The 27844-nt window shown below is 43.3% G+C and overlaps 2 protein-coding genes across 20 annotated transcripts in view; one reads left to right on the top strand and one right to left on the bottom strand.

Annotated features, from left to right (window-relative positions):
• The window catches only part of LOC141370905 (uncharacterized), a 46759-nt gene that overhangs the window by 15706 nt on the left and 3209 nt on the right, over nucleotides 1-27844 (bottom strand). The window contains exon 4 of the mRNA XM_073883143.1: nucleotides 16341-16398. The gene's annotated coding sequence lies outside the window, so the exon portion shown is untranslated. The remainder of the gene's footprint in view (nucleotides 1-16340; nucleotides 16399-27844) is intronic.
• On the top strand, nucleotides 309-27611 carry STRADA (STE20 related adaptor alpha). 19 transcript variants are annotated; one of them, XM_073883036.1, is made up of 14 exons: nucleotides 309-465; nucleotides 1411-1526; nucleotides 9609-9688; nucleotides 11351-11408; nucleotides 13660-13688; nucleotides 18828-18930; nucleotides 19348-19469; nucleotides 21146-21254; nucleotides 21373-21496; nucleotides 23081-23252; nucleotides 23784-23888; nucleotides 25817-26085; nucleotides 26391-26433; nucleotides 26704-27611. In XM_073883036.1, the coding sequence occupies exons 3-14, from the start codon at nucleotides 9653-9655 to the stop codon at nucleotides 26854-26856; spliced, it is 1323 nt and encodes a 440-aa protein (XP_073739137.1). In that variant the 5' UTR covers nucleotides 309-465; nucleotides 1411-1526; nucleotides 9609-9652; the 3' UTR covers nucleotides 26857-27611. The 19 variants fall into 19 exon arrangements, with proteins under 19 accessions (XP_073739137.1, XP_025745967.2, XP_073739140.1 ...); XM_025890182.2 differs by having other exon boundaries at nucleotides 25844-26085; XM_073883039.1 differs by having other exon boundaries at nucleotides 9609-9664.

Here is a 27844-nt window from a genome sequence, read left to right on the forward strand (position 1 = left end):
TTGTCGGACCCCCAGGCCTCACCGACGACAACCTACGCCTTCGGCTTCCACACACTTGGGGAAAAGGACCTCTTCTGTTAGAGACCGCATGCCCTCCCTGAGGAACGCGCTGCGCCGACCGAGCTAGCTTAGAACCGAAGAGGCGCTCTCCGCGCGGCGGGTGCCGGGAGCCTGCAGCTGGGGCCTGGCGCACCCGACGCGACGCTGGACGCGCGGCGGAGCGGCCCCACCCGCTCGGAGCTGCGGGACTAGGGGCAGGGGGCGGGGCCTCCTCACCCGCTCCGCGGAGGAACCGGGGCGGGGCGGGGCGGGGCTCTCCTCCACCAGCCCTACCCGGGTCCCGCTACTGCGCATGGCACGTTGCGTACCTCCCCCAACCCCCAGCAACCGGCCTGGCGGCGCGGCCCTAAACTAAGGAGGCGGAGCTGAGACGGGGTCGGGACTGCTTGCTAACTCCAGGACCAGGTACCGGGCTGGCGGGGCCGCCTGGTGCGCTCCAGGGACCAGTGCCTTCTCGCCCTGACGCCGATTCCATCTCCTCAGGGGCGGGCCTTCGTCAGATCGGCCATCCCGCTGCCCCCCCCCCCCACGCTTTCACGGGTCCCTTTTCACCCCGTCCTCCTCGATTCCCGCAGTGAGGGGCTGCAGCCTGAGAGCAGAATAGGCTTGGGCCTGCCCGGGAGACGCCGGAGCGGAGTTGCCGGGCGAGAGAGGCGAGCGCCTGCCTTCCGTATCCATCTTTCCCCCTGACTCCTAGATGGGGAGCCTGGGGCCCAGGTGTCAGTTTGCCCTGCCCAAAGAGGCGGCCGATCCTGTGCTGACCCGCCTCCCCTCATCCCACAACCTCAATTCCCATCTATCCCAGGCTGGACAGGCACGGATCGAACCTCCTTAGGGAGAGAGATTTAGGTGACTCCCTGAATCGGCAAAAACAAAGAGCTTCTAATTGTCTTGTTTGTTTTTCAAGAATGTTTCAGTACCTACAGTAGATTTGGGGTGGAGATGGGCGGTGGAGGTAGGGAAGTGAGCGCGAGGGAAGGGGAGTGGTTAAATAAAATTGTTCAGGTTTCCAGGAAATGGGGGACTAATTTTTCTGCCCAGCCTTCTGTTAAGATAACCTAGCATATTCTAACTCGACTTTCTCCGAAGAGGAAAAGCCGTTCGAACGGGTCCTTTTCTTAGTGTATAACACCTGTTGAAGTAGAACCGTATTCCAGTATGTATTTGAGGCATTTAGGACAGTCCTTCATTGACTGATTCATACTGTCTAAAGACACCCAAGACTGTTTCTTGTTTCTGAGAATTGAAGAAACCGAGTCTCATCTGGTTACCTGCCTTAGGCCAGGAACCTATTCAGCTATTAGTTACAGTGCTGAACTTGTTAACTCTGTTCCCCCACCTTTCAACCAGGTTTCTTAGAATATTGTGACTCAAATGCAGTGTTTGTAGTTGTAACCCCAGACATGGAAGAAGTTTAGAAAAACAGCGACGAAACAGGGGAAAAAGGAAAAAAAAAATAAAGCAAGGTAAACGAATCCTTTTCTATTCTATTTGGCATCTGGTCAGCAGCATTGTCAAATCAGGCGATGTCTTCTCAGGCAGTCATCATTGTATCTTTGCAAACACAGTCTTGACACTTCTCCCTGGACTTATCTGTAATCACTCTGGTTTCTAGAGCACAGGCTTTGGAACAGATCTAACTGGTCCTCTACCAGTTGCCTGTGTCATTCAGGGCATTTAACCTCTCTGAGCTTTAAGTTCCTGATCTGTAAAATGGGGAAGATAGGACTTATCGTGAGCTGAGCTCTGTGAGGCATTTAGCACAGATCCTTGCACACAGTAAGTTCACCATAAGTGCTTGCTGCTTTTATTATTTTTGCTATGAACAATTTAACAGATATGGGAGTGCCCATTTTATGTGTTGGGCACAGCAGCCCCTGGGAATGCAATAGTGAATAAGATGCACTGGCAGTTAACATTGTGGTATGTGTAAGGGTTGAATACAGAGGCTGAACACCTAACGGGGGAGGGAATGGTAATCAGGGTGGACTTCTGTAGCACAGGGTACCTGAGATGAGTAAGTAGTAAGGATCGACAGGTCAAAATTAACCAGGTTGGGGGAATGAAAGTGGTCCAGGAGGGGAAGCAGAATCTTTAAAGTTTTTCCTTTGGACTTCATTTCCTACCTGCCTTCAAGCATGATGTCCTAAATATGGACCTATCCCAAGACTTGCTTCCCAGCCTTCTGCTTTTTTCTCCCCATTTTCTCCTTCAGTGCATTTGTCACTTGTATAGCTTTGGCTGCTATCTCCCAGGTCTACATAGCCATCTCTAACGTCTCTCTTACTTTTTTTTTTTTTAATTATTTTTTAAAGATTTTATTTATTTTTTTGACAGAGAGATAGAGAGAGAGTACAAGTAGGCAGAGGGAGAGGGAGAAGCAGGCTCTCCGCTGAGCAGGGAGCCCGACACGGGGCTCGATCCCAGGACCCTGGGATCATGACCTGAGCCGAAGGCAGCCGCTTAACCGACTGAGCCACCCAGGCGCCCCCAGTCTTACTTTTCTGACTGCTCTATCTTCTCACTACAGGTAGATAGATAGATAGATAGATAGATAGATAGATAGATAGATAGATGATAGATAGATAAACTATTTTCTCAACCTCAACATGATTTAAAAACTCGAACTCATCTTCCCACCAGAACCACTTCCACTTCTGAGTTTCCTGTTTTGTCGCTGACACACTACTCTTTCCCAGTTACTTGCGCACACACAAAAAAATCAAGAGTCATCAGAGTTGTCCACAAGTAGAATGGGTTCCGTGATAAGGTAGTGAGTCTCTGGCCAGGGAAGTTTTCAAGCAGAGGCTAAATAACCTTACATCCAGGATATTGTAAAAGCTGTTCCTCTGAAGGGTGGAGGATGGGCTAGATGACTTATGGTGTCCTTACTAACTGAATACAATTTCTTTATTTTTCCTTCATCCCCTATCCATCTATTTCTTAGCATTCCTTTTGCTACAAGCTCTTATCACCCCAAATATGGTCCACTATAGTTGTGTTCTAACTAACATTCCTTTCTCTGGGGATTTTTCACCTCCCATTCTCCCATCCATTTGCAGATTAATATTCCTTAGAATGTTTCTCAGAACAAGGCTTCTCAAACATTAGTCAGTACGACGGGCCACAGATCAGCAGCATTACCGTCATGTGGGCGTTTGTTAGAAGTACCAGGCCCCACTCCAGATCTTCTAAATCAAAATCTGCACTTTTAACAAGATCCTCAAATTATTTGAATGCACAATAAAGTTTGAGAGACACGATTTTAAGACCACTGTTTTGTGTTTGTCACAAATAGTTTCTGTTTAAAACCTACAGTGGCGTCCTACTGCGTCCTACTGTGCAAAGATACAATGCACACGAGGCCTCTTCATTGTTCTCATCTATCTGTGGTTGGTTATGGAAAATGCTAACGTACTTCTTGGTATATTTGGTCAGTCAGTCAACATTACTGAATGCCTACTACGTGATAGGCACTATTCTAGAAACTGGAAGATGTGTGTGTGGACAAAACAAAGTAAGTGCTAAAAATGAGCAGCTAATACTATTTCATGCTTGGAATTCCCACTTTCAAGTCCTATTTGACACTGAGGCCCCATCCCTTCAATAAAACTATCCAGATCTGTCCCAGCTTATAGTAATTGTCTTTCCCTTTGCTGAACACCATAAGGACTTGCCCATTTCTACTTGTGCATTCCCCAGACCTGCTGAATTAAAAATTTTTGAAGGTGGAAATAGAAAATATTTTTGAAGGTGGGAGTTTGAGCATCCATAAGTTTTTATAACTACATGAGTTAATTTTTTTTAAGATTTTATTTATTTATTTGAGAGACAGAGAGAGAGAAACAGCATGAGAGGGGAGAGGGACAGAGGGAGAAGCAGGCTCCCCGCTGAGCAGGGAGCCTGATGTGGAGCTCGATCCCAGGATTCCAGGATCACGACCTGAGCCGAAGGCAGTTGCTTAACCAACCAATATATATTAATATATATGGTGTTTGGGATTGACTTTATTTTCTATTTCCAGTATTTTTCCGGAGTGTAGACAGTTCCTTCTGCAGATAAAAATCATCTTTTAATCTACATTAATATTCTGGGTGCCTGGGTGGCTCAGTCGGTTAAGCGACTGCCTTCAGCTCAGGTCATGATCCTGGAGTCCCGGGATCGAGTCCCGCATCGGGCTCCCTGCTCGGCGGGGAGTCTGCTTCTCCCTCTGACCCTTCTCCCCTCTCATGTGCTCTCTCTCTCTCTATCTCATTCTCTCTCTCAAATAAATAAATAAAATCTTTAAAAAAAAAAAATCTACATTAATATTCTATATTCTGTTGTAGACTACATATGGATATGGACCCTGCTTCCTCTTAAATTTCTTTGGCACGATGCTTTGTGTTTAATGTTATTAAATAATGTGCACTCTAATAATCTTTTAAAAAAAATCAGTCAATATTTTTACTGTTTCATGCCAGGATATATGATTCTCAACATGTGATGATCTTCTATAAGGTCTTAGGATAGGGGGCGCCTGGGTGGCTCATTCGTTGGGCGTCTGCCTTTGGCTTGGGTCATGATCCCGGGGTCCTGGGATCAAGCCCCACATCGGGTTCCCCGCTCCTCGGAGGGCCTGCTTCTCCCTCTCCCACTCCGCCTGCTTGTGTTCTCTCTCTTGCTGTGTCTATCTCTGTCAAATGAATAAATAAAATCTTTAAAAAATAATAAATAAATAAATAAAAAAGATTAGGATAGGGGTGAGGATAAATGCAATTTGATAAAAATCTATAGATGATTTTGAAAGGCCTCCTCTCTCCCCTGGATTGAAAACCATTGCTTTGATTTCTCTGAAGCAGTTCTAAGGATTCCAGGAACTCCATGTATCTGATTAAGTTCCCACTCCCATTGCTATACTATATACTACCACAATCCCTCAAAGGAAATGTGGCAGGGATTTTTTCTAGGTTCTTCAAAAGTGTTCATGATTATTTGTTTTAGTCATTTTACTTTTAAAGTCATTTTGTTGAGATATAATTCACCTACAATAAAATATACCTACATTAAGTGTATGGTTTGTTGAGTTTCGACAGATACACTTGTGTAACTACCACACAATCAAAATACAGAACATTTTCAGCACCCAGAAATTCTCATGTGTCTCTTTGAATTTGGTCCCTCCTCTCACCCTTGGTCCCAGGCAACCAATGACCTGCTTTCTGTCATAATATTTTTACTTTTTCTAGAATTTCATGTATATGGAACCAATATGTAGATTTATGCCTGACTTTCACTTAACATGTATCAGTAGTTTGTTCCTTTTTATTGCTGAGTATTATTCCACTGGTGTATATACCACATTTTGTTTTTTCACTTGCCAGTTGATAGACATTTGGATTGTTTCCAATTTGGGGCCATTGTGAATAATGCTGCTATGAATATTCATGTACAAGTCTATGTGAACATATGTTTTCATTTCTCTTGTTGGGTCGTAGGAAGCTAATAAAGTATTTTCCAAAGTGCCTATTATAGTAGTTTGCATCCCCATCAGCAATGAATGAGAGTTTCTGTTGATCAAGATCCTTGTCAACATTTCGTATTGTCAGTCTTTATTTTTAGCCATTTCAGTAGGTGTGTAGTGGTATCTCATTGTGGTTTTATATACATTTCCCTGATCACAAGTGATGTTGAGCATCGTTTGATGTACTTAGTGGCCATTCCTATATCTTCTATTCAAATCTGTTGCCCATTTTTTAAATTGAGTAAGACTGTCTTATTGAGGAGTAGAAATTCTTTAAATATTCTGTATATAAAATGTTTCATAGATACACACACACACACACACACACACACACACACTGTTCTCTCCCAACTTGTTTATTTTCTTAGTGGTGTCTTTCGAAGGCAGAAGTTTTTAATTTTCATAAAGTTTAATTTATCATATTTTTCTTATTTCATGCTCTTGACATTCTTTTTTTTAATTTTTACTTATCCCAACATCATGAAGATTTTCTCCTCTGTTTTATTTAGTAGTTTTAACTTTTTCTTTAGTTCTATGATCCATTTCAAGTTAATTTTTGTGTGTCATATAAGGTAAGGGTGAAAGTTCATTTTTTCTAAATAGATATTAATTTGTATCTAGATTACAGATACACTCCCATGGAATTACTCTGGCCCCTCTCTTGAAAATTAATTGACCATACATACATGGATCTATTTCTGGATTCTCTATTCCATTTCATTGATCCATTTGTCTATCCTAGAACAAAGTACACTGTTTTGATTACTGTAACATTAAAGTAAGTCTGGAAATCATGTAATGTAAGTCTTCTAACTTTGTTCTTTTTCAAAATCATTTTGGCTATTTCAGGTCCCTTGTATTTCCATATAAATTTTAAAATCAGCTTATCAATTTCTTCTTAAAAGTCCGCTGGGATTTTGATTGGGATTGCACTGAATCTATAGATCAATTTGGAGGGAGGTGACATCTTCACTTCAGTGAGTCTTCCAATCTATGAACATAGCATATCTCTTATTTAGCTTATCTTTAATACCTCTTAGCAATGTTTTATTATTTTATTTATTTTTTAAAGATTTTATTTATTTATTTGACAGAGAGAGACAGCGAGAGCAGGAACGCAAGCAGGGGGAGTGGGAGAGGGAGAAGCAGACTCCCCACTAAGCAGGGAGCCCGATGCGGGACTCGATCCCAGGACCCTGGGATCATGACCTGAGCTGAAGGCAGACGCTTAACGACTGAGCCACCCAGGCGCCCTGTTTTATAATATTAAACATACAGTTTTAAAAAATATACAATTTTTAAAAAAATATTCCTAATTATTTTATGTTTTTGTTGGTATGGTAGTTTCATTTTTTTAAATTTCATTTTCTAATTATTCATTGCTAGTACATCAAAATACAATTGGATTTTGTAATTGACCTTCTTTCTAAATTCATTTTTTTATGTCTAATGATTTTTTTGTAGAATACTTAGAATTTTCTACATACACAATCATGTTGTCTATGAATAGAGTTTTACACCTTCTTTTCCAATCTGTATGCCTTTTGTTCCTGTTTTTTCCTTTTTGCATTGGCCAAGACCACTAGTACAATGATGAACAGAAGTGATAAGAGCAGACATTCTTGTTTTGTTTCTGTTCTTATAGGAAACTCAGTAATTCTTTTTATTATTAACTATGGTGTTAGCTATACATTTTTCATAATACTTTTTTATTTTATTGTTATTTTTAAAGATTTTATTTATTTATTTGAGAGAGAGAGTGTGAATGGGGGGAGGAGCAGAGGGAGAGGGAGAAGCAGTGAGTGCAGAGCCTGACATAGGACTTGATCTCAACCCTGAGCCGAAATCAAGAGTCTGATGCCCAACTGACTGAGCCACCCAGGCACCCCCTTCATACATATCTTTTACCAAGTTGACTTGGTAAATTCCATATTCTATTCCTATTTGACTTATTCCTAATTGACTGAGAGGCTTTTTAAAATCATGAATTGGTATTGAATTTTTTCAGATGCCTTTTCTCTATCTATTGGGATGATTGTATTTTTTTTCTTGTTTACTAAGTTACTCTGGTAAAATTACATTGTTTTTTTTTTTGTTTTTTTTTTTTTAGATTTCATTTATTTGACAGAGAGGGTGAGCGAGCACAAGCAGGGGGAGCAGCAGGCAGAGGGAGAGGGAGAAGCAGGCTTCCCGTTGAGCAGGGAGCCCAACGTGGGGCCCCATCCCAGGACCTTGGGCTCATGACCTGAGCTGAAGGCAGTCGCTTAACCAACTGAGTCACACAGGCGCCCCGATTCTTTTTTTTTTTTTTAAGTAAGTTCTAATGCCCAGCATGGAGCTTGAATTCATGACCATGAGATCAAGAGTCACATGCTCTACCTACTGAGTTCATTTTTTTTTTCTGCCCACACCACCATTTTTTTAACTCCTTAAAATTGGTTGTTTTTTATTTGCAAACAACTTTGGACAAAAACAGTATGGTATACATTGATTCATTTTTTAGTGTTAAAACAGTCTTTAGTTCCTGAGATAAACCCCACTTGGTCATGATGCATTATGCTTTTACCATTCTAGATACAATTTTTTTTTAAGATTTTATTTATTTATTTGAGAGAGAGAGATCACAGAGGCAGAGGGAGAGGGAGAAGCGGGCCCACCGCCAAGCAGAGAGCCCAAGGTGGGGCTCCATCCCAGGACCCTGAAATCATGACCTGAGCTGAAGGTAGATGCCCAACTGACTGAGCCACCCAGGTGCCCATCTAGATATAATTTTTAATAATAAATTAAGCAAACATAAAAAAATCAGGATGATATGAAAAAAGATACATTTGAGAAATGGCAAAAGCTCTTGGAAATGTGTAACCAAAATTTAAAAATTAGTAGAAGGGTTAGAAAATAAAATTGAAGAAATCTCTTGGAGAGTTGTAAAATAGGAGTGAAACAAGTATAAATTCATTCTAGATAATTCTAGAAGTATAATTTATTAGGAATTTTATAACATGAAAACAGAGAAAGTGGAGGAGACAAAATTATCAAGGAAATAATACAAGAATATTTCCCAGAATTGGAAGATCCAAATTTCTACACTAAAAAGGCTAAGGTAGGGGAGCCTGGCTGGCTCAGTCGGTAGAGTATGTAACTCTTGATCTCAGGGTCATGAGTTTGAGCCCCACATTGGGTGTAGAGATTACATAAAAAAACAAAATCTTAAAAAAAAAAGGGTAAGTGCAACTGGTCTAGAAAGCAACTAGTCTGGATCGTAGCAGGGGGATGGAAAGCCTTGGAAAGGCAATCTCTAGGAAAAAATCGGAATGAATGAGTTCGAATGTATGGTAAAAGATATTGACTGATAAGACAAATAGCAAAGATGTAGCACTTGGAAAAAGTTAGTAATAGCTATGTGGGAAACCAAACAAGTAAAAAAGTATGAGTCCATTATCGACTCTAGGAAAACAAATGGCGTACAAGAAAACATGTGGTCGTCTTTGTTTGCCTCAGCTCTGAACCATGTTTCCACAGTCATAACAATGTAAATGTGGACTATTGATTCAATTAAACATTATGCCAGAATTGTGTTGGGAGAATGAAGGCAGGAAAGTAGGGTGCAGGAAGGTGATGTAGGAGAGCTTAGTCTTCATCTACCATAGTAGAAAGTTAGTAGATAAATGTCTAAAATGGATAAGTCATGGCCATATAAACATTATTTAAGAATGATAATAAAAAGCAAGATAAACAGCCAAGAGAATCGAAGGTAATTGCTTCTGGGAAAGGATCAGTGGGGAACTGGGTCAAGAGAAATTTAAAAATTAAAGAAGAAAACCATATTAATAACAAACCTGTCTTTTCTTATTGAGATTGCAATATTTCTGAAAGTACTTGGCCAGTTTTATTGTCAGTGAAAGGTTCTCTAAACCAGTCTTTAGAATCTAGAAATTTATAGGTCTGCTACAGTGCTTCGAGTGGTAGACTCATAGCAAGTTTTTGTTAATCAAAAGGCATTTCTGTAAAAGGAGATTTGACTAACCTGTTTCTATTTTCCTTTTAGGTTTAAATTTTTGAAATTGAAGTAGGTCTACACATTAGGAACTCATGTCTTTTCTTGTAAGTAAACCAGAGCGAATTAGGGTGAGTGTTTCTATTCTTCTGGCTTTACTGTTTTTATTTTCTGTAAAGTGATGTGTTTTGACAGATACTGTAGGTGTTTTTTTTATGTGATGTTCAGAATCCTATGTAAGTGAGGCATGTAGGAAGTAAAGCAGATATGGCAACCACCACTCCTGAGAAAAGAGCTTGCAGGCAGAGGCTGACCAGAGACACCAAATACCCACCAGCTTGACTGGTAGAGAAGAAACGGTTGCTTATTTTATGAATATCACTCATACAAAATTAAATGAATCGATGTCCTTTTTCACTATAGATATGTAATTGCTAATAAGCTGCCTGTTTCCTATGTATTTTCAATGAGTTTGTGTGTTTTAAAAATCAGGATCAAATTGTCATTATTGGAGCACTTTTTCTGAGTATAATCGTAGGTTTTCATTAAAGACTTTTGGACATGAAAAATGTTATTACACCTGAAAACTTTACCAGCTAAAATGACCTCAAGAACAAATACTGGATTTAGCTTCTTTATAAGCTTCCATGACTTCATAAAAGAGCACTTTTATTTATTATCAAGTATTTATTTCTAAATGCAGTAGTAATTATTTGAAAATTCTGTAACAAGGAAGAAGTGCTATATGACACATGAACATACCACTTTCTTTAAATATTAAAGCATATGTTATATTTTGTGATACAGCACATACTATTTTTTTACACCAAGTTTTTTATTTTGGGTTTTTTTTTTAATTTAGAAAAAAATTGATATAGAGAAGACAAAATGATGTTATAGTTCCAATTCATAACCAATATTATGCAACTTATTTCTGAATATTACTTAATATTCTTTTTTCTTGTGTTTGTGTATATAAGAATAATTTATACTGGAAAGAGTAGACTTCACTGTTAAGTAAGAGGAAAAACAGACTCTCTCCTTAGCCTGAACTCTGCCTGGTGGAAAGAATGCCCCCAAGCCAAACTTGAACACTAGTCCTTAAGTGAAATTCGATCTTGATTCCATTACTTTTACATACGAGCTTCTTTTCTGTGTCAACCTTGCCTGATTCATGTGAAACCAGACCACTGATCAGTATTAAGGAAATCCAATACTCATTTGAAATGGGATAGTAAAGTGAACCATGATTGGTGAAGTTAGTGTAGTCCTTGTAAACCTGGTAGAAAATATAAGTGGTGATGTCTTTAGAAATCCTAGTGGATGAAAGAATATGCAGCTATTTTCTTTTACAAACAGAGGCTGTGAAAAACTGTTTCATCTCTATTTTCCGTATTATGAATTCCAGTAGCATTTTTCACATTGGCATTCATGATCCAAAGCATCTGTAATAGACAGCCATTGAGTGAGTGAGTCAGATGGAACCAGAAGGTAGTTTTATGTATAGGAAGGACAAAAAACCTTCTTCATTATTAGGGCCAGTACTATGTTTCTCATCTGTCTGTCAAATTTAAGAATTATTTATCAAATTAGGCAAAAAAGAATAGAGAAAGGAATTAACCTATTGTTTTCAGTTGATTTAAATCCAGGATTCTTTTTAAAATTATTCCATAAAAATGCATCTTAACCATACTGCATGATTCTGTTTTTGTAGTTTATTTGTCTAATGGCTGATAGCTAATTTTTTGTGGCTTGGAAGAAATACTAATTCTCTTTGGGGTTTTCCTCTTTAGCGGTGGGTCTCGGAAAAGTTCATTGTTGAGGGCTTAAGAGATTTGGAGCTATTTGGAGGTAAGTACAGTATGGCATTTAGCCATCACTTCAGGGTAAATGACACTACTCTTGTTGACTAAATCAATTTCTAGAAATTAGCAATTGTAAGGGCAAGTGTAAACGACAGTTGTTCTATTTGTTTGGCTCCATTTTGAACCCATGGTTTCCCAAAGATTTGAAGACTCATCTGGCAGTTGACCTTGGCCTGTCTTGATTGTTAGAAAGTCAGTATTTACTTAAAGGCATATTTATTTCTTCTAAGTATTCGTCCAGTTGAAAGACATACTCTTAAAGAAAAAAAAACTAAGTGTTTAAAAGCTCTAACCTTGAAAATTTTAAAAATAAAATGATTAGTCAGAACCAAGGTAGCAATGATACAAAAGTTCTGGTTTACTGATCAATCTAGTTGACTCATCTTTTCATGGTAGAAATTATGAGACTTAAGAAGTCTTAAGGAAAAAAAATCTGTCAGGACAAAAATACTGACTTCCTGTTGTAAAATCCACATGCTGATTTCAGAAGTCGTAACCTTGCAGTTTTGAGATTTGACAGGGCCAGGCATTTGCCTTTGATTCTTTTCAAATTGAGCCTTTTTGAGAACTGCCATCTTAATTTAAGGCAAAGAAAATTCTTTTCTATACAAATAATATAGTAGAACCCCATTCTTTGCGTCTGAATACCAAGACACTCTCTTTAGCTAAAGAAAAAAGTTATCAGATTGAGTGCATTGGTTGACTGATCCAAACAAAATACCCTCAGATAGACTTAAGTCATTGAGAACTGAAACTTGTTAGTTACTAGGTGATACCTGTTATATTTATTTTCCTTAATGCCACTCAAAAACCTTCCAGGGGAATATTATTTGTTATTTTTTAGACAAATGAGAGTTTAGAAAAATGATGAGTTATTTTCGTTTTAGTTCTAAAGAATAAAAATTAGCTGCAGAGTAAAGGAAAAGCTAATGGAAAAAAAAAATACTATATTCTGGTCCTGTTCTGATTTTCTTCTCATCATTAATGGGAATACCATGGTTTAAAAGTAAACATTGGCATTGATAAAAATTGAGTTGGAGGAGTCCAGTTTACAATTAATTAGTTAAAAATATTCCAGTATATGTGAATTGAATTAAGGATTTTGGTTTCAGCGTCTTGAGTGTAGGATCTCTGGAGGTCTTTTGACAATTTCCTAGTCTCTGATCTGAGGGGAGTGAAGGGATTGTTCTGTATATTGTTTACAGCTTGAGGAAGTATATATTATCAAGTTTTATACAACTTAGAATTTGCCTTCTGCTCTACACAATTGGACTTGATTTCCTTTTATCTATTCAACTTGGCTTCTTACCTTTAACAGACTGTCTTAAGCAAATGCACCTGCCATTTGTGTACCAGAAAACTAATGTCCAAAGCAAAAAAAAAATCTTGTTTTGACAAACTGAGGCTAATCTACTCTGTAGCCAGTCTCCTCTAACAATACAGTTGGATGCTCTGATTTCTAATTTAAGATATTTGGAAATGTGTTATCATTCCAATACTTTCCAGTTAAAAATCAACTTTGATGATTTTTCTCACTTTCATAGAATGATGAAAATAAAAAGTACAGATACAGAATTTATCTGATTTAAGGGAAGAAAGTTATATCAGTTGTCCTTTGCTTTATTTGTTTTCACCTAGAGTAGCAGAGGGTCAAAAAACTGTTGCTTTATTTGTATTCAGAATAGAATGCATGTGACTGGAGAATCTAATTGGGTAATGGTCCCACATATGTTGCTGTATTAAAACCTTCTTTGCCTTTTTTTTTTGAAAGCCTATTTTCAAGTCCCTGCACTTTCTGGGAAATAGCCAACCATCTCTGTAACTTTGTAATGAATGTTTTGTTCACAGTATAAGACTCTGAAACCAGCCTATTGAAAGTAACATTGTGTGCTGATGGAAAGTAAATATAAGACTAGAATTATAGCAGTTGAATTATAGTTGCCAAAGAATACCCAAAGAATACCCAGAGAATAGTAGCCTTGCCATGTTTTGAAGAGCCAGAGATTCATGTTTAAAACCCCACCGATGTATAGTGTTTTGACTCTGGGTCTCTGTGTGCGTGCATGTATGTACGTGTGTGTGTGTTCATATGTAACCCTGCGGGCACTTTTTACCATAATGACTCTTAAGTCGTTTCCATAAAGAAATGTAGTCCTAAGTGCAATAATTGCTGTTGTGAATGTGGATGTGTCTTCTGCTAAAAAACAAAATGCCAACAATCAATTTCTCTACTCCAGAGCAGCCTCCGGGTGACACTCGGAGAAAAGTAAGTGACTTTCTAGGCTCTAGCACTATGGCTGTTGCATGGGGATGACTTCTTGTGGAAACTTGTGTTTTTGGTTGGCTTATTATTGTATGTTTCTGCTTACCTCAATGAGTTTTATTTGTAGTGTAATTCTTTTACTTGTGGAAATTCAGGTTTCACCCTGGAAAGATTTTGATGTGTACTTTGGAAGCTGAAAAAGTCTGAGGCACTTTTTGTCTCTCTCTTGAGGATTAAGGTCTCCTCCTCTTCTTGACACCCTACCAGTCCCCCACCACCCTCTCCAAAAGAAAAAAGAAAGAAAGAAAGAAAGTTTCAACAATCTACATGTGGTTGTCTTTTAGTGGCCAGTGGTACTACATTGTCCATCCTTGGTCTATTGCTAATCAATTTCAGTCCACAGAGATCATACAGAGCTCTACCTAGATTATAGGCAACCTCAAATCTCCTACCTTAAAAACAAAACCCCACATTAAAAGGTACAAAACAGAGATGCATTTTTTTTATTGGCAAAAGTTGAAAGACTCCTGCCCTGCTTCCTAGTCTTGTAGTTAATTTTACCAAAGTAGGTAACACCAGATGTGCACAGTCTACCAAGCTACTTTTGATAATGTGAATCAGTGTCTTATAAAGAGAGGGGATAAGAACCCTTTTCTAAATAGACTTCTTAGTCTTTTCAGATGATAGGCATCTGTGCCTTTTGCAGGCAGCCCCACGTTGAAGGAGGGTGATGTTGACTAGGAATTTCTCTCTGAGTGAAGCTTTGGCAGATCGAAATATGTTCCAGTCAGGAGACTAAAAAACATTCCCTGTACCATCAGTTAGACATTTCTCCTGAATAGAATGCCCATTATGTATAATTTTTATATTTTCACAGCTGCCGGTGTTATGCCAAGAGTTATCCTGTGTGAAACCTGGTTGGGGGGGGTGAATATAGCATTTCACAAATATTGTCTTTGTGTGCTCTACTGTACTTCGTCTTAAACTCTTTAAACAAAGTTATTTAATGGTCATTTCTGGCTATCAGTAGCTTATGTATTTTCCAAATGCTTCAAAATGAATAAATGCTTTTCCTGGTGGGGGAAACTAAGAAGCTTTGCTAGAATTAGTTTCTCTAGACAATTTGAGATTGTACCTCACACTAATACAACTGTGCCATGCTGTGTTTAAAGAGAATGGACTAAACATTTCATCCTTTTCATCTGAATTTTGGCCTTTTCTAACTCTGGAACAGTATACTGAACTAACCCGCCTCTCTTGTGGCAATATCAGACCTGACCTCTTCCTTTCAAAATACTGTCTTTGTTTGTTTTTCTAAATAAAGGTTGGTTTCTCTCTGAGTTCAGACCTACAGAACATCCACAAACTAGAACTTGCCCATTTTAGGATCATTGCCAGTGAGATGGGGACAGCAACCACTAGACTAGTTCACCTCATGCAATTCCTGATTGCCAAGAACTCACATTCCCAATTACCTAAAGAATTTTATTTCCTAAAACTAACACTTTTGAGTCATTTTCTGTAGTCAACAAAGATAGTAGAAATATTTGCCAACTTACTACCTAATCATACCAGTAGTTTACTACATCATTTCCTACCTAGGCTCAACAAGAGTGTGTCTTTAATGTATAGCATACTAGGCAGTATGTCTTCTCTGCACTTGTAGCAAGGAAAAGGGATATAGGTCTTAAAAAAGTATCTGTCAGTAGTTTTTCCCAAGGGAGTTATTTAAAATGCATTTAATAAGTACTTTCATCTCACAACTCCAGCTGTCCTTCATAGTCTCTTTTTCAAATAGAGAAATATTAAGGAGTTTGCCTCGAAAGGAGAAGACATTCAAATATATAGTAGTTTTAGATTTGTTCTCATTGGGACTATATTGCTACCTGCTAAAAAATGCAGTCCTTTCTCACAGGCAGGTACCAGATTCTGATCTACAAAGTGCCCCTAGTAACAAGGGATCTAGTGAGTGTGTTGCATGAGGGCAGGTGTTTCCAGTCTAGGTCAATATGTTGAACTCTGTCTCTGGTGGAACTGGCTGGTACATGTCCCCTACTCTTCTCTTCAGCTCAAGGCAATGACAAGGTCATGAGCAGGAGACTTCAGTTTAAACTGGACCCATGTAAACCTGTTTGCATGGGTTAAGTATAGCAAGTCGGGGATGTGGGACAGGGTGAGGTCATTAGAAGTGGGCAGGGGCTGAATCACGTGGATCCTCACAGGCCAAAGTAGGGGCTTAGGGTCTGCAAGCCACTCCCTGGGTTTTTTGTTAACCAATGACACCGATTTTACTGAGGAGTAGATTAATACTTGAGAAAACAGGATCCGCAGAAGAACAAGAATAGGTGCCGAGGGTGAGGGGTAGGAAGTTAAGAGGATGGGACTCAAAATTAATAGAGCTTGCAGCTTGTCGGTTCTAAACACATGGTGAGTTTCCACTTCAGAGCTCCTGGTTTGGGCTTTTTGCTCACATTTTGTCCCTTGGTTGTGTATCTCTCACCTGTCTGAGGCACTTGGGATGTAGTAACCATTATCTTAGGATTATTCTGAAGACCAGACAGTGTCAAGAGGCTATAATGGCTATCGATGATCCTAGAGTTTGTTTTCAGAGCATTTGAAAACACAGGTAACTGTAAAAACCAAAATCAAACCAACCTTAACTATTTATCGAGCTCTTCTTAGGATTCTGTTTTCTTCGTTTTCTCTGTTGCATCTTATGTGTTGAAGGAGAGTGACCAAACAGTAGGCAGAAAAAGAGGGAGGAGAAGAGAATTCATATTAATTGAATACGTACGAGACACCAGGTAGCGCTAAGCTCTTTACATTTTTCATCTCATTTAATCACCACAACAACCCTATGAACTGGGAATTATTCCGCTAATGAGATAACAGAGATCCTAAGAGTTTTGAGTGACTTCCCAGGGTCACAGAGCAAGTGGTAGACCAGAGTTCAAGTTCTGGCCCTTCAGCCTATAGTCTTTGTATGATATCATTTGTCTTACTTAAAATAGCCTTCCCCAAATTATCTTTTCCAAAATTTAACAAAAGGTTTTTGGGATGAGTAGATTTGGGAAATGCTAGGTTAAACAAAGTTAAACAAGTTTCCTTACTATAAAACTTGTCAAAGCCTTTATATGCAAGCACATCTTTTTTTTTTTTTAAGATTTTATTTATTTATTTATTTGAGAGGGAGAGAATGAGAGATAGCACGAGAGGGAAGAGGGTCAGAGGGAGAAGCAGACTCCCTGCTGAGCAGGGAGCCCGATGCGGGACTCAATCCTGACACTCCAGGATCATGACCTGAGCCGAAGGCAGTCGCTTAACCAGCTGAGCCACCCAGGCGCCCTATATGCAAGCACGTCTTATGATTCTCCATGAGAAAGAAAATGTTGCATTTTCTCATTTAATTGAACATGTAAACTGTTTCTGTGCGTTAAACTGCCAAGATCAGTGTTCCAGGGGGCCTACTTTGGGGAAATCTTGCATTAGAACAACCCAGTAGAAAAATGGACAAGAGACACAAAGAGGCAGTTTCACCTAGGAGAAACCCACATGGCCGATAAATACATGAAAAGATGTTCAACTTCATTAGTAATCAAGGAAATGTAAATCAAACCCACAATGACACTGGCAAAAATTAAGTCTGATTAAGTGATAGAGGAAAATGGATCAATGAGAACATACATATGATGCTGGAGGGAGTGGAGATGGGTATAACCATTTTGGAAAACAATTTTGCATTAGTTTGTAAAGTTGATTGTTCCTTTACTCTGTAACCTAGCAATTCAATTTCTGGGCATAAGCTTTAGAACAGCTCTTGCATATACGCATCAGGAGACATCCAAGTGGGTTTCTAATAGCACAGTTCATAATAGCAGAACCGAAAACAACCCAAAAAGCCCATCAACACTGGAATAGATAAACTGAGATACAGTCACAAGATGACTATTACACAAATGGGTGTATAGCATGGCTAAATACAACAGTATGGATGAATCTCAGAAATAGAAAAATTGATTGAATTAGAAATTTGCTGACAGGGCTCTCTTTTGCTTGACGAGATTCCTCTTACTGTCATAGTTACATGGTGCAAGAGGAAGAACCCCACGTGGTTTCTTTCCCCGTTGGCAGCATGAATTCTTGAAACCAGATGTGCTTGAAACGTCAGGGACCCCCAGCAAGGCAATACCACTGTGTCAGAACATTCTGAACTCACTCTCTTCTGGCTAGTTGCCGAGGCAGGGGCCTCTCGTGTGTTCACAGAAACCTTTTCCTACCTAGCGCTCAGCTTTAGGAATATAGCATATGAAATTTGAGCTGGCCTAAGGTTCTCCATTTCAGTAGGACACACATCTGAAGAAAGAGGATCCAAAAGAAAGAAAAACGTGGCCCCGAAATCATGCAAATACATTTAGGTCTGGAAGAAGGAAACAGAGCCTTTTGAGCTGAAGGAAAAGCTGTTGGTCTGCCATTGATTTTGCTGGGCACTCTTCTTCCGGACCTCAAAGGCCAGAGGTGTGATGCCCACATCCTAACTAGCTGGAGTCCAGCTTCATTTGTGGCAGGAACAAGGAAGCAGGTCACTTCCACCGCCTGGAATGAGACCCGACAGCTCTGTTCCTTGCCTGCAGCCCTATGTGTTGGCTGGGGTTTTTGTTTTTGCTTCACTTGGAAATATCAGAGAATAATTGGTCTGGGCTCTTGGTTTGCTAAAGAGAGGACTTCTTATGGCCACATTTTCCCCATAGCAAGAACCCCCCCCCACTTCTCCATCCCCCTTCTCTTTTCTAAACATGGCTTTCTTCAGACATCCTTTCCCCAGATAAGAATTTCATGGTTTTTAGCAAATGAGCCAGTTGTTGGGAAGGACAAGCAAATCAACAGTCGACTGAAACTGGGCCTGTCCCCCACCCCCATTCCTAGATGGTGCTCACACTTACTGGCTCTGATGTTAGAGCTGGTGACTACATTGACCATCTGGTATTTCACATTTCTCATCGAATAGTGCTGGAACAATTTCTTTGACCCAGAGTCAGAATTTGTATGTTTAGATGCCAGTCTCCTCATGGGTCTGAATTACCACCTCCCACTCCCATCCCACACCCAATATTCTCTTACGAACCTATTTTTCTTTTTCTTTAGACCAATGAGGCGAGCTCAGAGTCGATAGCATCCCTCTCTAAACAGGAGATGATGAGTAGCTTCCTGCCGGAGGGAGAGCGCTATGAGCTACTCACCGTCATAGGTAAAGTCCAGGGACTGCCATTCTCGGGCTCCAGGGCACCGCCATGGTATCCTCTGCACCCCCAATGAATGTGTGCCAGAGGCTGTCAGCTAGTTAGCAGGAGTCACGGTGACAAAACAACCTTTGGTGGGTCTCCTTTGCTCTCGTCTTCCAAGTATGGGAAGAGAGATCATGTTACCAGGAGAGAAGCTCTTTCGCAATTTTTTTCTTTTTGGCTTGTACGATTCTGATGCCCTGGGCCACAGTCAGTTCAAATGGTTGGCTGAGAAGGAACTGGTAGGAGACAAATCAAGAAATGTCAGCCATGAGGGTAACAGTAGTGACAGTTTTAACTTGAATCTTCTTTTTAGATCAAGTCTCTTTAAGGCAACCTTTGTTGCTGTTGTCCTTGTTTATGGCATTCCCCTTTTCTTTTAGGCAAAGGATTTGAGGACCTGATGACCGTGAATCTAGCAAGGTACAAACCAACAGGAGAGTATGTGACGGTACGAAGGATTAACCTGGAAGCTTGTTCCAATGAGATGGTGACATTCTTGCAGGTAATGAACTGTGAATGGGGCACTGGAAGGGTGGGCTCTTAGTTCCAGTAGTAATCACCAGGCGTCTCTTACATTCGTCTTCTGAAAGCAGCTGGCAGAAAACAAAGGTGGACCAAACCGAGACGTTACAGAAGCTCTTCATGAAAAGTCATGGGCATCTGGCAGTAAGGATTCTATAAAGCTGCTTAGGCCAATTTATAGTCCCCTCTTCTCCGAAGACTGCTTTGTGGCTCATTTATTCCTTTATAATTCCTAGAGGCTAAGTAACTTGCCCGTGGTCACACACAGGATTCAAACCCAGCAGTCTTGTTCCAGATTCAGGGCAGCCTGCTCTGCTGCAGCAGCCATCTGCTAGCTCTCATGGTCCTATTGGCCCAAGGTTCCCTTCTGTTGGAGAGGCAAGTAGCTGCCCTCCTGTTAAACAGGAAGAGACCACAGATCTAGTAGCTGGCCAGGGACCGGACTCACCGTCACTGACGCAGGCTTGCACTGGGAACCCGATTCAGGGCCTGGGTCAGGGTATTTTCAGCAGTAGACATGCAGCCTCTCCCCCTGCTTCATTCATAACGTGTCTCCGAATTCATGCTCATCTGATGGTGCTCTAATACCCACCCATTCATGTGGTCAGAGTCTGAGGATGGAACCGAAAGTTTAGATATTTGGGAAGAAAGATATCTGAGTTTATTTGGGAAGGTATTTGGGAAGAAAGATATCTGAGTTTATTCCAGAGGTATTTGGGAAGAAAGATATCTGAGTTTATTCCAGAGCATGTTGGACTTTTTTTGATTCTTTTTTTAATTATTTTTTTAAAGATTTTATTCATTTATTTGACAGAGAGATAGAGAGAGAACACAGATAGTCAGAATGGCAGGCAGAGGGAGAGGGAGAAGCAGGCCTCCCGCCGAGCGGGGAGCCCGGTGCGGGGCTCGGTCCTGGGGCCCCGGGACCACAACCTGAGCCGAAGGCAGCCACTTAATGACTGAGCCTCTCAGGCGCCCCTCTTTTTTTTAATTCTTTGGAGCAGTGGACAGGTAGAAGGTATTGCCTCTTCGGCCTTAGCTCATGTCCCAGAGGCCAGGACTCCGGAGTTTCTGTAGTTCTTTTGTCCAAATGTACTTTAAAATCCCATAGGTCTGACACTTTCCGTAGCTGCCCTCTCGATCCCAGGTTGCTGGAGAAGTCCCTTCGGATATCTAGTAGTTTATCATTTGCCCTCTGGTGCTTTGTTTCCTTGTTCTATCGATTACAATACTTTCCTTTATAATAGGAAAACATTTTTTGTTTTCTTATCTTAAAGAGTTCTGTGCCTTGGCCATTGAAGTGGAGCTCAGCTCTAAGCGTGTTGCTTCCTAAGTCTTCAGTCAGCAGTTGGTTCTCATCGTTTCCGAGGTGGCGAGCTGGGACCCTCTAGTGTGTTGTTTGCGGTTTCCCTGTGGGTGGGGAATTTTTCTTGAGGCTCTTTAAGCTCGGCTGGTGGAGCCAAACTCAGGCAGAAGCTGGCAGAACAGTGCTGGCCTGCCTGTGGAGACCGCAGAGCCTGGCTTCTCTCCTCTGGCTGGCCACCGGCGTAGGCTGCTCCCAGGACTCTGAGAAGAGCTTCTGGAAGTACTAGGTCCCCATGTTACTCATGCCGTTCCACGCCCTTGATTCTGACTTCCAATTACCATTGCTTTCAGGGGGAGCTTCATGTCTCTAAACTCTTCAGCCATCCCAACATCCTGCCATACCGAGCCACCTTTATTGCAGACAATGAGCTGTGGGTTGTCACATCATTCATGGCGTATGGTGAGTGGGACAGGGGTCCTGGCAGAGAGGTGTTCTGAGAGCGCTGTTGTCAGCTGGCTCACGTACGGTTTCCCTTCTCTGTTACCCTTCCCCCTGCCCCCACAACCGTTTTCTTCAGGTTCTGCCAAGGATCTCATCTGCACACACTTCATGGATGGCATGAATGAGCTGGCGATTGCTTACATCCTGCAGGGGGTGCTCAAGGCCCTGGACTACATCCACCACATGGGATATGTACACAGGTGCATTCTTAGGCATAATCGCCCTTTCCAAGAGCAGGAATCTGGGCCCATGAGCCCTCGAGTAAACAGTTGACTGAAGTTAGCAAAGTCAGAGTTTAAACCAAGGCTCGGGATTCTGTCCTTGCCTCTGACTTGGTAGAAAGAGCATTTAGTCTGTCAGTGCTGACTTTCTCTTTACTGAGCAGCTTGGTCCTGAATACTGTGTGAGAAGAACATCTAACATGGACCTCTGCACCGCCCCCTCCTTCCTTAGAGCACCCAAACCGGTGTATGTGCCCCAAAGTCTGCCCTATGCCGAGGGGCTAGGGGGAAGGCAGGTTGCTGAGTATATGGTGTCAGGAAAAGCAGCTCACAGTAGGGAAGATAATGAAACCGGACCCCTACCTAACTCCACAAACAAAGGAGCACTTCAGATGGCCCCAATGTCCGATATAAAACTACAGACTTAGATAGAAGGAAATGTTTTTGTGACCTGAGGCATCAAAGACTGTCTAGATATTTTAGAAGCCCAAAACATAAGACAAAAAAACTGATGGATCTGACTATATCAAGATTAAAGATCTCTCCAATGAAGGACACCATGAACAAAATTAAGAAATGGTGACAGCGTGCGAGATGTAAGCTTTGTCTAAAACACGCAGGAGATTTGTAACAAGGAAATCCTGCGAATCAACAAGAAAAGGACAGGAAAGCAGTAGAAAAAAGAGCAAAGGGTTTGAAGTTTATAAGAGAGGAAACCTAGAGGACCAACTGTCATATGAACAGGCGCTCAGAGCTAACAATAATCAGAAAAGCAAATTAAAACAGGAGGCTGTCACCCCATACACCTGAGACGGGTGTAATGTGGAGGCTGGATGAGGCCCAGTGTGGTGCGGAGGTGGGGTCTCCTGTCCGCAGAGCGGAAGATGGCCTGACACGGCCAGGGTCACTCGGGACTGGGACCGTCACTGGCGCTCCAGGTGGACACCCCAAAGAAGCCCTCGTACGGGCCCCTCGGGGTACTTGTGGGAGTCATCGTTCACATCCATGGGGGTTAGAGGCAATGTTAGCGAGAGAGTGGATGAGTAAAAGTGGTAGAGCCCAACCCAGGGTACAGGTGGCAATTGGGAGCAAAGGTTAGTTGTATGCAGGTGGCAACACAGATGGATCTTATAAAGAGCACGGAGGGGTGAAGGAAGAATGGGAGGCGTAACACAGCACCGTCAGGTAAATTGGAAATATATGCCCACAGAACCATGCTACCCTTGACAAGAATGCCTCCAAACAAAAAGTACAGATTAAAAGCATAGATGGTAGGGGGAGCAGTGGTCCATGAGCATAAAAGAGAACTTTAACAAAATGTAAGAAAGCTTTAAAATCTGGTGATGAGTAAATTGGGTCATGCTGTTTTCTCTTTTCTCATACATGTGTAATAGATATAAAAATGTGTTTCTGTATAAATGGCATGAACATATACATGTGTAAAACACACCCGGACGCTGCCAGGGAGAGAGCGGACTGGAGCTAGTATGTGACGATCAAGGTTTGCGGCATGAGGGGCTCCTGCTGCCCCATGACACCCTCTCTCTGCCCCCACCCTCCCAGGAGTGTCAAAGCCAGCCACATTCTGATCTCCTCCGATGGGAAGGTCTACCTGTCTGGTTTACGCAGCAACCTCAGCATGATCAGCCACGGGCAGCGGCAGCGTGTGGTCCACGACTTTCCCAAGTACAGTGTCAAGGTTCTGCCTTGGCTCAGCCCGGAGGTCCTGCAGCAGGTTGGTGGACTGAGTCCCGAGGAGCCCCCATCCTTCACCAACTCAGTTTCCCAAGGGAGCCTTTGGGAATTTCCCGGGATGGGGGTGCTTCGCTTCTGAGTGGAGTAAGGGGTTCCACCTGTCGGCAGGTGGGCCCGGGGGGCCTCTCAACGTGGGTGTTAGGGGCCCATTGCAGATGGTGTTGTTCCCCTCTCTGGGGTCCCAAACTGGACCTAATGCTATTTCAATTCCCTTCAGAGACCTTCCCATCTTACAGGAAGGGTGAGCATTCTGGAAATATTTGGTGCTCTCCACATCCCTCCTCTAAGCAGGAGCATGAGGCCCCACCCTTCTTCCTGCTTGTTACACAGCATCAAACATTCTTTCCTTTAAAATACCAGCTACTCTTCGGTAGTACAGGCAAGGAAAGTGGGCCGGATTGGAGACAGGCCTTCTGTTCCTCTCCTTGGATGTTGCCCCCGTGACCTTCTCTTCTAAGAACCACCAAGACTACAAATGGAGTGATCTGTGGCTTTTTTTCTCCTGACTTAGAATCTTCAGGGTTACGATGCCAAGTCTGACATCTACAGTGTGGGCATCACAGCCTGTGAGCTGGCCAATGGCCATGTCCCCTTTAAGGATATGCCTGCCACCCAGGTGAGCCTGCAGCCTGGTTTCCTTCTTGCCTGCCCACCTCATGCCTTCCCCTGCTGTGGGAGGGGATCCCAGGGGAGGAGAGCCCAGGAGCAGGCCCACTGCTCACTGCTGTAGGGCCTGAAGCAGGAGTGCAAATGGAGGCCCACATGCCATGTATCTGTTTAGATGTATAAATCAAGTTAACACATTTTTATAAATTTATAAAATACATTCTATCCTCCTACCTTGATAAATATACCTGGAAGGCCCGTTTCTAATTTATAGTTCTCAGACTTCTCAGGTTCTGTGCTACCACATTCTGGCTGATACCTTTGGAACCTCTGTCTATAAGTTCCATTTCTTTTCATGCCCCTTACAACAACTGCCCTTTGGCCACTCCTTGGCACACACAGCCAGTGGCATAGTGTACCTTTGGGAGACAGACCAGGGGAGAGGCTTCTCCGGGCCTTATCAAGTCCAGGAAGCAGACTTGGGATATTTGGTCAAGGATTACCTGAGTCCTAAGTACCTGGAGCATGATCTAGAACTGGGAGGGGGTCGGAGCAGGCTCTGAGCAACCCTCTCCCTTGAACCCACAGATTGCCCTACAGGAAGAGGGGAAGGTAGCAAATGGCCAGAGGGGAGCTCTGTAGAGCAGAGGGGCCAGGGAGTCTTCTGGGAGGAGGTGACATTTGAGCCTTGAAGGCAAATAGGAATTAACTGTGTGAAGAATGGGAAGTAGAAGGAAACTCTTAGGCAGAGGGAACAGCATGTGCAAAGACCCAGAGTCAAGAAAGGACAAGATCTGGGGAAGGGCGATAGTTACAAATAGCTGAAGTACAGGCACTTCCAGGGGGCTGCTGGGTGATGTGGCTGGAGAAGGAAGCCAGGGCAGATCCTGAAGGACTTTGTGTGCCATACCAGGGCATTTGGTTCCTGGCCCAAAGCATGTGGAGAACTGCTGACGGCTTCTGAGCCCAGGAGCGACAGCCTCAGATACATTATTTTAGAAAGATCACTACAGCAGGTGGATTAGACCTAACAGACTAGTTAGGAGGGTATGGAAACCTACGTAAGGAATCTAGAAAAATCTAAGGCCGTCACAGAAAGGAGCTCAGGAAAAGTGAAAGGCTACGTGAGGTGAACAAGAGATATGGATCCAGAAACAGCACAGTCCAGTAGCACTTTCTGGGATCGTGGGAATTCCTTATCTGTGCTGCCCAGTATGGTGGCCCCTGGCCACCTGCGGTTGTTGAGCACTGACAGTGTGGCCAGTGAGACCGAGGAACTGAATTGTAAGCCAAATTTCAATTCACTTAAGTATAAACAGCTACACGTGACTGGGGGCTGCCATATTAGGCAGCACAGCGCTAGAGAGCCTTACAGGTTTCTGGCTTGGAAGTTCACGAGGACACCCGTAAGGACAGCAATCCCCAAGGTGGGGCTAGTTTTGCACATGTGGAGTCCAAGGACTTCGGCCCAGCCGCCGCAGCTGAGCCTGCCCCGGGCACATCGCTGCTGCACAGCCTGCCACAGCGACAGCCCAGGGCCGGGCAGGGCAGGGCAGGCGCCACATGCCATGCCCCTTTGGACGCACCTGGGCACCACAAACCGGGGCCAGGCTCCAAAGAAAGTGACCTGATGGCCGCCTTCACCCTAGGGTGAGGGCTCTATGGTTAAAAGGATGTGATGATGTCTTATAAATGGGAGAGGAGACAGGGAGCGCCTTCCTTGGCGGCCATGGTTGGGGTGCATTTTCGTAGGCCCTGTCCTCCGCACTTCGGCCTGGCTAGGGTATGGCTGCTGAGCCAGTGGCCCGCATTGCTTTGAAAAGTTAGACTTATCCTGCTTCTCTTTTCTCTACTCCCCCCAAACTACTTTTGTATTTTGGGAAAAGTGTATCTGTAAAGAAACTCTATAGACCTCCCAGTGGGCCCGCCCCCCTCCAGCCCAGGTCCCGGCTCTGTCCTCCCCAGATGCTGCTGGAGAAGCTGAACGGCACGGTGCCCTGCCTGCTGGACACCAGCACCATCCCCGCCGAGGAGCTGACCATGAGCACCTCGCGCTCAGCAGCCAACTCTGGCCTGAGTGACAGCCTGGCCACCAGCACCCCCAGGACCTCCAATGGCGACTCACCATCCCACCCCTATTACCGCACCTTTTCCCCTCACTTCCACCACTTTGTGGAGCAGTGCCTTCAGCGTAACCCAGACATCAGGTATTTCCTCTGGGCTGCGAGCGGGCTTTCAGGGGACCGTGGGGGGCTGGAGGGTCAAAGGCCGAGTTTGAGAGCATGCATCTGTCCTGTAAAGGGCTGGGTTCCTGGAGGAGCCCCGAGCCCCTGTGGCCGGAGGGATTAGCACAAGGGTTTGCTAAGAAGCCAGCCTGGGTAGCTCCGGCTGTCGTTTTTGGGGGCTGCTGAGGGAAGAAGGAGAGGATGCTTGAGGATAAGGTATAAGCAGCAGGGTGTGGAAAGTCTGGGGCACAGGGGTGATAGTGGTCTCTCTTCCCCTTCCTCTACAGACCAAGTGCCAGCACCCTCCTGAACCATTCTTTCTTCAAGCAGGTAAAACAGCACTTTCCCAAGGCTCCCTGGGTGGGTGGGTTGGTTTTTCTCGCCTGTGCATCCAACTACCCTGCACCTCCTTAGCCTCGGGGTCCTCTTCCCTTTGAATCCGAGAAATGGCCATGTTTCTGAAGCCCCTTAAAGGCACTGCTCCTTCCTCTCATAAAGATTTTTGGCTCTAACAGGCCAACTGTCATGCAGTCACTTGCCCCATGGTGTCCTGTGACCCAGAGCAACAGGTTCCACCCCCAACTGTCTCTCCTCCCTCAGATCAAGCGACGCGCCTCAGAGGCTTTGCCTGAGTTACTTCGCCCTGTCACCCCCATCACCAATTTTGAGGGCAGCCAGCCTCAGGATCCCAGTGGAATCTTCAGCCTGGTAACAAACCTGGAAGAGCTAGAGGTGGACGACTGGGAGTTCTGAGCCTCTGAAGGATGTGCACGTTCTCTGTCCCGGGACACGTGAACCCCGGGGGCCCTTCCTAAGGGCTGGCCACATTCCCACCCTCCTGGGTGCAGATTGGGTAGAAAGGACATTTCTGCCACGAGAGTTGGCCGCTTATTCACTGGGAGAGAAATTCCTGGAGAGAAACCTCCTTTACTGCTCCAGGACTTCGAGACACCAGGGAATCCCAGCAACCAGTGATCAGAGGCCAGGAAGCTGACATTCCATCCTGGGAGCTCAGGCGACCTCTTTGGAAGGAAGAGATGCTGTTTCCTGGAGGGCTGAGGGCCAAGCCCAGGGTTTGACTCTTCAACCCAGGGGACTGTGTGACTTCCTCTTTTCACTCTTGCTGTCCTACCAGGCTGTTCCATTCTCTTCCTCTGCTCTCAGATCCTATAGGTCCATGGAGGGGCAAGCAATAAGCAACCTGCCCCCCACCCTATCCCCAGACCTCGCCCTAATAATTGAAGGGAAGGGCATTTTTTGTTAAGCACCAGGTTAAGGCTGGGGCAGTCCCTCCTTATCCCTCTCATTGCTTGGACCGCAACCCCTAAAACCTTCCCATAGTTCATCTGTGTGGTTCATCCCTTTCCCACCAAGAGTCCATCTTACTGCCTCCTGCCGGCCACCTTGAGGCTTTCTCCAAGGCCACAATGTCTTGCCTAGCCTGAGGACTTAAGTCCTTATGCCGCTTTAGTTTCATTACCAGAACAAATTAAAATTTTTGGAGAATCCGTTGGAGAGTGTCATTACTATGTGCTGGCCGTACAGGCTCAGACAGGAGTCACCCAGCCCCACGTTCTGCCATCCCAGAGTGGCCCCACGAGCGCCTGCGGAAGCCTGGCCGAGACCGCTTTCATTAGAGAGCCTCACGACACACATAATAGATCTGTCTCCTCACCATCCCAAAATGTGAGACTAGTCATTTTAGCCTGTGGCCATCGATCAAACCACTTTGGGGCTGGAA

Source organism: Callorhinus ursinus, unplaced genomic scaffold (assembly GCF_003265705.2).
Source record: "Callorhinus ursinus isolate GAN/ISIS: 27379988/994484 unplaced genomic scaffold, GSC_fseal_2.0 scaffold50, whole genome shotgun sequence".
In the NCBI taxonomy this organism is placed as follows: domain Eukaryota; kingdom Metazoa; phylum Chordata; class Mammalia; order Carnivora; family Otariidae; genus Callorhinus; species Callorhinus ursinus.